The sequence below is a fragment of the Sebastes umbrosus genome, chromosome 18 (assembly GCF_015220745.1).
Source record: "Sebastes umbrosus isolate fSebUmb1 chromosome 18, fSebUmb1.pri, whole genome shotgun sequence".
Taxonomy (NCBI): domain Eukaryota; kingdom Metazoa; phylum Chordata; class Actinopteri; order Perciformes; family Sebastidae; genus Sebastes; species Sebastes umbrosus.
The window spans coordinates 29,056,077-29,067,704 of NC_051286.1; the positions used below are offsets into that span (position 1 = coordinate 29,056,077).

At 42.4% G+C, this 11,628-nt stretch overlaps 1 protein-coding gene across 5 annotated transcripts in view; it reads right to left on the minus strand.

Annotated features, from left to right (window-relative positions):
- ankrd6b (ankyrin repeat domain 6b) overlaps window positions 1–11,628 on the minus strand; it is a 72,483-nt gene that overhangs the window by 41,880 nt on the left and 18,975 nt on the right. For 4 of the 5 annotated variants that reach the window (XM_037750654.1, XM_037750651.1, XM_037750657.1 and 1 more), the window contains exon 2: window positions 7,934–8,270. Coding sequence is in view for 2 of the 5 variants with exons in the window: in XM_037750657.1 (XP_037606585.1) it covers window positions 7,934–8,059 (126 nt within the window). In the remaining 3 variants the exon portion in view is untranslated. The remainder of the gene's footprint in view (window positions 1–7,933; window positions 8,271–11,628) is intronic. The other variant, XM_037750653.1, reaches the window with a different exon arrangement.

Here is an 11,628-nt window from a genome sequence, read left to right on the forward strand (position 1 = left end):
GTGTGTGTGTGTGATCCATCTGGCCACACAGCAGCTCAGCTGTGATACTGTTACACATCTGGGTGCATAAAACACACTGCAAACTTGTGCTGGAGGTTACTCAGCATGGAACATGTATGCTGAGACACGTCACTCTGAACCAGCTGAATCAAAGTTAAATCTAGTAGAGTAGTAGAGCAGCTGCCATTAGGAGGTGGAGAGCATGGGGGGTTTCACTATCACCAAGGCAAAACCTGTCTTGCAGGGACCCAAAAGACCTAAAATGACAACTCAGCAACTCCATCCACTGATGAAGACTGTGAGCTGTGATGTAAAGTCACTGTGAAGCTGAGACTCTTGTGGATCCAATGAGCCCAACTGGATTCATGTGTGATGATGTTAGTCCCCATAGGAGACATTTCATTGACCTCACTGTATAAAATGACCTGTGGTGACCTCTAGGATAATCACAGCCTCATGAAACTTTACAGCCACAAACTAGAGACCTAGAGCATTCAGAGGATGGATGGATCAAACTAGAGACCTAGAGCATTCAGAGGATGAATGGATCAGACTAGAGACCTAGATCATTCAGAGGATGGATGGATCAAACTAGAGGCCTAGAGCATTCAGAGGATGGACGGCTCAGACTAGAGACCTAGAGCATTCAGAGGATGGACGGCTCAGACTAGAGACCTAGAGCATTCAGGGGATGGACGGCTCAGACTAGAGACCTAGAGCATTCAGAGGATGGACGGATCAGACTAGAGACCTAGAGCATTCAGAGGATGGATGGATCAGACTAGAGACCTATGGCATTCAGAGGATGGATGGATCAGACTAGAGACCTAGAGCATTCAGAGGATGGATGGATCAGACTAGAGACCTAGAGCATTCAGAGGATGGATGGATCAAACTAGAGACCTAAAGCATTCAGAGGATGGATGGATCAAACTAGAGACCTAGAGCATTCAGAGGATGGATGGATCAAACTAGAGACCTAGAGCATTCAGAGGATGGATAGCTCAGACTAGAGACCTAGAGCATTCAGAGGATGGATGGCTCAGACTAGAGACCTAGAGCATTCAGAGGATGGATGGCTCAGACTAGAGACCTAGAGCATTCAGAGGATGGATGGATCAGACTAGAGACCTAGAGCATTCAGAGGATGGATGGCTTTCCTAGCTAGATTGACAATAAGGGGGTTTCTGAGCAGTTTACACAACACAAGTGCTCGCCATCCGATCGCCGAAAAATGCAATTCTTGCAGAAATCTCCAAATGTCCAAATCACAGCATGTCTTTTTCTATGATGTTCCTAAAGGTCTTGGTGTCTTAATGTGGTATTTTGGAGGGATTATTGATAATGTTGATCAATTCTCAGGTGGGAAAAAATTGTTAAATTTAGCATCAAATCTGTGTAATAAATGGTATCAACCCAAAAATTACTGCAACAACTTATGAGACATAAGAGAGCAAGGGAATGACCATCATATACTTCTATCATCATGTTATACACTTTCTCAATCTATTTTAATTCATTCATTTATTTATTTATTAATTAGGGCCCGAGCACCAAAGTGCTAGGGACTCAATGGTGTCCCTGGCACGAAGTGCGAGGAAACCTATTGTATTTGTAAGGATTATTATTTTTCTGCTCGAATATCGCATTTTTGAGGTGCTTAGGATGCACGAAAACTCACGAAAACTGGAATACGCATCAGAACTGGCGCGAAATTCAAAGTTCTGTAGTGATTGGGCTCGGGTGTCGCCAGCGGGCTCGATAACACCCCCTAATATAGGCAGGTTTACAGAGAAAGTTACTTAGATTTTGACGAAATTCAAGTAGGTCATTGCTCACATCTTCAAGTTTGTATTAAATAGATTTTTTAGATTTTTTCAGCCAACAGGAAGTCAGCCATCTTAGATTTCGTGCGTGATTACAAATTTACGAACACATGTTTGAGGACTTTAGGATGCATAAAAACTCATGAAACTTTACACGCACTTCCACACTAGTACTTACTTTGATTTGGTGGTGTAATTGGGCTTGGGCGTGGCATGTTGGCTCTTGAGCGCCCCCTTATGTCTTTGACCATACCTTGGTATACTCGAAAACTCATGAAAGTTGGCAAAAAGATGGGACACCTGTGAACTTTACGTGAATGTACAGCGATTGGGTTCAGAGTGTTTAGTGGGCTCCATAGCGCCCCCTAACGTGTGGAAGGCCATAGTTTGGACAAAGTTGATCCTATATTCATGAAATTTGATAGGCACATCCTGCTCATTATTTCAGACATATTCCTCGTTGGGTTTCATTAGCTCCGCCGCCTACCGCTAACAGTGCTAACAATGCTAACAACGCTAAACAGTGCAAACAATGGCGAAAGTGCTGACAGAGCTAACAGTGTTAACCTGAGGGGGAACCGGAGGTTGGGCGCTACGCTTCTGTGACAGCGCCGTCTGTTGGGACGGAGTTATCAGCTGTAACCGCCGTATGAGAGCAGGGCAGAGCGGCGGCCGTAAGCTAGCCAGTGGGGCATGCTCATGTTAGTACATGCAACTGGCCCGCCGATGTCAACAAAGCACCGAGAAGCTGGGATTGTAACACACACAGAGGGAGAGAGACTTAATTCTCTGCTCAGGTAGACATTACTCCTCTATATCTTTAGCACCTTTAATATCAAACCAGTTTTAAAAATGTTACACCGACCCAACCCTAAATCCCAAATACCAACATCGGCCTTAAAAACACAGATTCAGTCAGGCTTTTTTTAAAGCCATGTAACTCTTCTGATTTGCTTTATTATTATTATTATTATTATTATTATTATCAATTGAAGCTGCATGGCAATGAAAGTCTAATTTAAGGAAATCCAACACTAAAAGTCATGACTTGTAACTGATAGAAATGAAACCATATTTTGATAAAGGAAGGATCCAACAGAAACATCGTATTATCTCCTTCCCTTTAGGACTACACACAGTGTATTCAAGAGCAGATCTGAGCATAGAAGTGACACACACATAAGAGCACACGTCTGGAGTGTCTTTTTCCATTGGCTGTACAACATCATTCCCCTGACTGAATGTGAAGCTGCTGGAATTATTTTCATTAGTACGTTTGAGACATAATGTGTTGTGTTCATACTGTATGTCAGCAGCTCCAGCGCTGCTAACCCGGCATCATGCTCTGTTTTGTGTGTAATTGATTTAAGAGATGCAGATGAGCCCATGGACCAAGTGTTGCTGGATATGTTATCCAAAGGATAATCTAAGTTAGGCTAAATTACTAAGGCTATCTGCTATATACACCAGACAGTCTCCTAAAAATCATGTTCTCATTCAACTAAACTGCATTCTAAGTTATATTTGGAAGGAAACCTATTTTGTCGTGTATTACATTCGTCTTTTATGTATCACAAATAGTCCTCTAATATGGACGTTTTTATTGGACTTTATTAGTTGTAATCCACAGAAGACAATCCACAAATGTGTACCATGATTTCCAAATATTTCACTATCCACAAACATGTATTTTTGTATTTGTGTTGTGTAAAGTCATATCCACAAAAATACAGGGCGATTTGCAAATATGCATAACTTACTCTGTAAATATGTATTTTAAGGTTTACATGTAAAGTGATATATACGCATTTGCGCGTCCCTTTCTACACGTGGAATGATATTTGCGCATTTGCAGATCGCTTCCTGTGGATTTATGGGCCACGCAACATTTGTAACTTTCCTCCTGTTTTTTTACAGAATTTGTCCGATTCGTACCGCAGCAGATCTGTAGATAATAGTTGTAATCCACAGAAGACAATTCACAAATATGTACCATGATCTACAAATATTTCACTACCCACAAACGTTTTTTTTGCATTTGTATTGTGTAAAGTCACATCCACAAAAATACAGGGCGATTTGCAAATAAGCATAACTTACTCTGTAAATACGTATAACTTACTCTGTAAATACGTATTTTAATTCCACATAAAAATGTTATAGGTTTACATGTAAAGTGATATATACGCATTTGTGGATACATTTCTACATGTGGAATGATATTTGCGCATTTGCAGATCGCTTCCTGTGCATTTGTGGGCCACGTGACATTTGCAACTTCCCTCCTGTGTGGTTACGTAATTTTGTCCAATTCGTAGGGCAGCAGATCTGTAGAAACAATCCGTAAGTATGAGGTGTATTTACTAGCTCCACCAGGAGGTGGCGACATTCCCTTACATGAGCTGAAGGATCTACAGTCTAACGCTGCTGGCAGAAGCCTAGAAGAAGAGTCAGGTTGACCACCTAACCAACAGCCTGGCTTCTGGAGGTGGAAGACGACGTGGAATATCTGAAGGCTGAAATACTCCGCCGTAATGTTGTTAAAGGGCATAATGAAGTGTAATCCATTCATCTATTACACTTCTAGAAGATATTTCTAATATCACTGCCCCATCTAGACGACTATATCTGACTTTTGAGTATTCTTTTAAATTAATAAGTCTGCTAATTTAATCATTCACACATCGGGAGTTTTAATTTTGCCAGCTGTTCTTCCTGCATCTGGCAGCTTCAACTGTGTTATATTTATTCTGGATTATGTGTTTAACTTCTTGGTATTTGTCTAATATTATAGTTTGATCTTGGTTTGTAAAACATGTCGCTCTGATGACAGTAGACTTGTCGATGTCTGTGTTTGGTCATAAATTGCAGACACCTCCCCGTTCATGTGAACGCGCTCACAGCCAGACTGAGAAACCCTGGGTTGATTTACTGAGTTGATAACCAGCGTCGTAGGACGGCTTAGTGTGATCTCTGTTGTTAGGGTTAGTGAAGCCAGATAAGGAGAAGATACCCTGGGTATGTTGAACTGGCTTCGTAGTACAGGCCTCAGGTGACATAGTATATTGAGTGCAAGCAGGTGGGAGGGGAGGTGGATGTGTCCAACAAACACAGGACTTTCTTGCTGTTCGTGTCCCGTGTAGTGATGATGTTTTTGTACTAAACCCAACCTAGTAGTTTTGTTGGCTAACCCTAACTAAATAGTGTTGTTATGTTTTTTGTTTTGTTTGGTTTCAATTTACAACGTTAACCACGTGTTGAAACGGTTTCCCTCCAAACGTAATTGAGAATGTTTAGTTGTATGGGAGATGGGGTTGCACTAAACCACATCTATGAGTGACACAACTCAGTGACACAATGGGAGTAAAACGACACCCAAAGACGCAGATACTCTTAATACAGGCCGCTGACAGGAGAGATATCTGTTGTGGTTTCACTGTGGTTCAGTTCAATTGGTCCAGAAACAAAACAGAAGAATGATCATTGTTGCCTTTTAGTTCTGTTCCCATATGTGTTCACATTGACTTATTATAAACATACTAAGACGAGTAAAAATAAAGTCATATGGCCTGACGAGTACATTATTTATTGGTCAGTTTTGGTGATGTCATCGTGCATTATCAGCGCTACATAGACACAGTCACTAGGGTCAGTGACTGACGGTCATGTCACACCTGTTCCACCTTATGTCCTTCTCACTTTATGATGTATCATGGAAAAAACCTTACACTTCCGTGCTAACGTGCATGTGTACCATGGTTACTAAATGATCCAGTATAAATATAGTATACATCAATTATACAGATCAGGAAATAGTGCTTCTGACAGTTCACAATCAGCAGATGGATTTAATTTAACAGAGAAGATCTAACCGAGTAACCAAATGGAGACAGCTTGAAGAGGCGTGTCTCAGTCTGCTTGTTTTGTTCTCACCAGAGTTCAACTGACTGATGAACTAAACTGAGTCTATTTGATCTGAAAGCTCCATTTGTTTCATCAAAAATGGAAAAGAACTTAGTTACCGACAGCAAATCCAGCCAGTAGCTTTTGAACATACCGTGTCCAGGACCAAATTAGAGCTGAAACTATTAGTCTATTAATCAATTTGTCAATTAACAGAAATTAATTTGCAATCATTTTGATAGTTGATTGATGTTTTGAGAAGGGGTGTAACGATTCATCTACTAAATCCATGTATCCATTTATATTCCTACGATCCAACTACATCGATAGGTACTCAGCAGGTTGTCCTTCACGGGAGACGTATATCAATATAAAATCAATCTGAAATGCAAAAATCGATTGTATGGATATTAAGGATTAGCATATTGTATTTAAGGACGACAAACGTTATAAGAAAGTGTTTTTTAGCACTTTTATTTGTAAAGAAAAGTTAAACGTTACTCCGGTTCTCCAGACATGCACCAGCTTGCCAGCTCTGCCCTCTGCAGCGCGAGGACGCATCCATGGCGTGCATGCAAACGAACGGCGCACTGGACTCCTCGCTCGCTCACCCAGTAACAGCGCGGAGGGAGACGGACACCGGTCTGCGTTAGCTGACGACGCTGCGGTGCAGAGGAGCCGGTCGGCAGAGTTTCAGGCGTTATCGATCCACTTGACGAGGGCGGCTTCATCCACCGGAGCTTTCCCCGTGCGCTGTCGTTTTTCATTCAGAGAAAATGACTTTCCTTTCCCCGTCATTATATCTACATGCATGCCTCACGTAACCAGCCGGAGAGCAGACGGTCCGCGAGGCAAATTATCACGACGGGAATAAAGTAAAAAACTAAACAGACATTAAACTAACGTTAGTCTAACGTAGTTTCAACATGTTGTTCCAGATGTTTTCATGTATGAAAAGAGCCCAAATGAACCCTGTAGGTGGACTACTAGATCACTATCAGCTGTTTGATCACTATCAGCTGTCTGATCACTATCAGCTGTTTGATCGCTATCAGCTGTTTGATCACTATCAGCTATTTGATCGCTATCAGCTGTTTGATCACTATCGGCTGTTTGATCACTATCAGCGGTTGATCACCATCAGCTGTTTGATCACTATCAGCTGTTTGATCGCTATCAGCTGTTTGATCACTATCGGCTGTTTGATCACTATCGGCTGTTTGATCACTATCAGCGGTTGATCACCATCAGCTGTTTGATCACTATCAGCTGTTTGATCACTATCAGCGGTTGGATCACTATCAGCTGTCTGATCACTATCAGCTGTTTGATCACTATCAGCGGTTGATCACTATCAGCTGTTTGATCACTATCAGCTGTTTGATCACTATCAGCTGTTTGATCACTATCAGCTGTTGATCACTATCAGCTGTTTGATCACTATCAGCGGTTGATCTCTGTATTATTGATCTGTTTCTATTGAAAATGAGGACAGAAGCAGCATGTTAAACCACTGTTCATTTAACGTGAATAGAAGTTGGTTTATTATATGTAGTGTTAAATATTGCACTGCCTTGTATCTTGAGAACTGAAGCAGCAGGTCCTGAAGTTGCACTTTTTATTATTTTCTAATAAAAGCTGTATGTATTTGCCATTAATCGTTGTTTACTTGTTTATATTCATAATTCATTTATCCCTGATTCCCTCACGAGAAAACCTTTGAGGAATCCTGACCTGCTCTGTCCAGTATCACATATTTATTTCACAGTCACACTGATTGAAGTTTTGGCAAAAATAGTTACTGTATCGATTTCAAATCATTGAATGGTATCGTATCGTATTGCTCTAGATGAGCCAGATATCGCCCTTGAACCATGTAAATTGTATCGTTGTAAAAACGTATGGTTACCTAGTTTTGAGTAATTTTTCAAGCAAAAAGAGTCCACAGCCATGAAAGCTTCTTCGCAGTCAAGCAGTCTTTGGATTGTTGTTCAGACAAGACAAGAGAAGTGTTGGCGTGATCAACCGACTTTGTCAGACAGAACTGTCAACTGGACTCCCTGTGGAGTGGGCGGATTCAAAGGTCTGGACCCAGGCAACAACCAACTGGTTGGTAAGGGGGCAAAACCATAAACAAAACAAATGTACTAAAGTATCCACTAGCATCATCCTTCTCATTATCAGCCTCTGGACCGCTCACTCACCTTGGTGACGGCTACTTTTGCTCCCTTGTTGATGAGCTGGACCACATTGTCGGCTTGTCCCTTGTGCGACGCTATGAGGAGGCGCTCGGAGAGTGCGAGGACCTCAGCCGCATCCTGCTGGCTCATGAAGCAGGGCGAGTGATGCTGCTGTCGCGGTCAGACACGGTGCTCCAGATGGCAGGGAAGGCAGCTGTGGTGACGGTCTCCAGTATCCTCTAACTCATGGTGAGCTCCGCCGCAGACAGAGGTGTCAAACAGGGGCTGGAGAGGCTGCCAGTGCTGCTGTTCTTCTGCTGCTACAAACTGCCAGGATTCCTCCCCTTCATCCTCCCAGCTGCTGGAAAGAGAACAGGAAACACATGGAGTGAAAACAAGCCAGCATGTGCTCCGCTCACAAGGCTGGCAAACAGGAAAACAGGGAGGGATGGGCAGAGTGAATAAAAGTTGATTTGATTTTGATAAATGGATTTGCCTCGAGTTCACAAGTAGGAACTAGGACTTTGAGTGGCGTTCCATTGTTCTTTTTCCAGTAGGAGGTCGGAAATGTTCAGGTTCCGAGTTGTCTGGAACGCAGCATTAGCTCCACCCTCTCGTGTCACTTCTGGTTCTAAAAAAAACAAGATGGCGACAGCCAAAATGCCGAACTCGAAGCTTCAAAAACATAGTCTACAAACCAATGGGTGACGTCACGGTGACTACGTCTTCTTCTTATATATAGTCTATGGGGAAGCAACTGAAGTGTGGCTATGGGTGCTGAGTAGTGAGGCACAGAGCAGGCATGCAGCAAGCTTTATGTGCATAGTTGTAGTTGTGTGTGCCCAATTAACCATTAAGCTCACAGGTTATGGAATGACCTGAGTTTGTCCTTCAATTAAGAATTCTTTTAACGTGCGACATGGGCTGTATGGGTGGTGGTCAATCTCTACTGGTGGGCAGAATTTTAAATGAGTTTATTATATTCTTTTTATCAATTAGTATTTCCAGTCTGTCCTTGGACACACATTTGTTTTGGTGAGAAACACAAAAAAAACACAGGGTACCTTAAAATGTAGGCCTATTATTTGAGTGGCATATGCTGGTGCTCCTTCCATGCATGCTGTCTCTAATTAAGTCTCAATATATTAATCTATAAAGACACTGACAGATGACAGTTATAGCAGGCAGATGGAAAAGTCTGATAGCTTTAAGAATCATAAATATTTTCAGTCTGGGTTTCTTTCATGTCAAATTCTTTTCCTGTTTTCCTGTTATCTCTTATCAGTCATAAAATGAGCAGAGTGAAAACAGACGCTCTAAGCATGTCCTGACAGGAATGTGATTGAAGAGCCTCTATTATATGTTATCTGTGCTGTCAAAACTTCCAAATTATACGGGCATATAATACAGGGCGTTGTCCTTTTATAAACTTTGTATTCTGGTAGAAAATTTCATTTGATTTTTAGTGTTTATTGGCTGTAAAACTGGAACAGTCACCAGGATAATCCATGCTCACTAAACCCCACACAGCAGCGGACTACAGTACACACAGAGAGGGAATAACTTCTAAACTGTTCAGTTTGATGTTTAGCTTTCCAGAGTGTGGAAGTGTTGATATGACATGAACATGAAGAGCAGAAACATATTTCATTTTATAAACACAGCGTGGATGTATATGGGATTTGTTTTAAGTATGCCATCATTTCTTTGGGGTTTTATATTCATAAATGTGCGTTCACTTTGAGATTATTCCATTATAAAAGAGGGGAGTGGGGAGCAGCCTCATGTTCATAATGGGCTGATTTTCTGAATCCTATAGGAAGTAGAAGGAGGAAGAAGAAGGAAGAGAAGGCTGCAGAGATACACCATCTTCAACTCTACATTAGGCTCCTTCTCTCTCCCACAGTGAGGCTTCAGTCAAGGTTCTCACAGTCTCATGTTCATCCAATAGTTGCTCTCAATTAACCGGATTAATGTCGGGGTATGATGCCTGGCTCAGATTATTAAAGAGATCCCTGCATGTGCTTCTGATCCCCTCTGTGAACCTCAGTGGGTCTGCAGGACTTTCTGTAAACACTGGTTCTCAAATGATTCTGGCGTACATATACATATATACATATACACATACACAGTATATATATACACTGATCAGCCATAACATTCAGACCACTGACAGGTGAAGTGAATAACAGGTATTATCTGGTTACCATGGCACCTGGCAGTGGGGGGGATATATTAGACAGCAAGTGAACATTTTGAACTTTGAACTTTGTGTTGGAAGCAGAAAAAATGGGCCAGCGTAAGGATGTGAGCGACTTTGACAAGGGCCAGATAGTACAGGCTAGACGACCGGGTCAGAGCATCTCCAGAACTGCAGCTCTTGTGGGATGTTCCCGGTCTGAAGTGGTCAGGATATACCAAAAGAATCCCAAGGAAGGAGAACCGGTGAACCGGCGACAGGGTCAGACCCGAGACTCACGTGGGGAACGAAGGCTGGCCCGTGTTGTCCGATCCAATAGAAGATCTGCTGGAGCTCAAACTGCTGAACAAGTTAATGCTGGTTCTGATGTTCTGATGATGTTTAAAAATGAAAAATGTGGCAACACGGCAGCCTGCGTTAATAAAAGTGAGCTTGTTTGTTTGTTACATGCCACAGTTAATGCACAATAACATGTTTAATGTTGGCCGCAGGGTTATTTTTATACTAATACTGCAAGCGGCCACTGGAAACAAATGGAAGCAAAATTGAGAGGCGGAGCCGTATACAGGTCTTATTATACATCCATGGTCCTGAGATCCATAAACACACCTGCAATCACCACTTCTCCACATATTGCAGGTGCCACCAAAGAGAAGGAAACAGAGATCTTGGAGATTGTAACTGATGTTCTCACATCACACAGCAGATCTATTTCTCAGCAGGGATTTTAACAGACAAATGACATTGCTGAAAGGGGATATGATGTTGTCCTAAAGGGCAGTTACAAACAACAGATTTGTTGTTGAATTTGAAGGATTTGCTATTTCTGATTCCTTTAACAAACATCATTTCCACAAGTCCTAACCCATTTCGGGTAAAAGTCACAAGCTTGACAGACTGAGGTAAGTCAAGCTGCGAGCTATGAGAATGGACAGGTAGATGTCTTTAGAGTTGGGCAGATATTACAGATATTAGTGGATATTGTGGACAACAGAGAACTTGTGATATCCACACTTTGGGGCTGTAGTTTTGAATGCTCACAAAATTATTGTTGATTAACTTTGTTATAATTGCAAAGGTTCACATTCATAGCAAGGTTTATAGTAGATACTCATTTATCTCAGCATCACTCACTCATCACTCAATCATCTTCAACCTCTTATCCGGGGTCGGGTCATGGGGGCAACAGCTCCAGCAGGGGACCCCAAACTTCCCTTTCCCGGGCCACATTAACCAGCTCTGACTGGGGGATCCCGAGGCGTTCCCAGGCCAGTGTGGAGATATAATCTCTCCACCTAGTCCTGGGTCTTCCCCGTGGCCTCCTCCCAGCTGGTCCCAGCTGAACACCTCCCTAAGGGAGGCATCCTTACTAGATGCCCGAACCACCTCAGCTGGCTCCTTTCAACGCAAAGGAGTAGCGGCTCTACTCCGAGTCCCTCACGGATGACTGAGCTTCTGACCCTATCTCTAAGGGAGACGCCAGCCGCGATTTAGTTCTTTGGGTAATGACCCAGGCCTC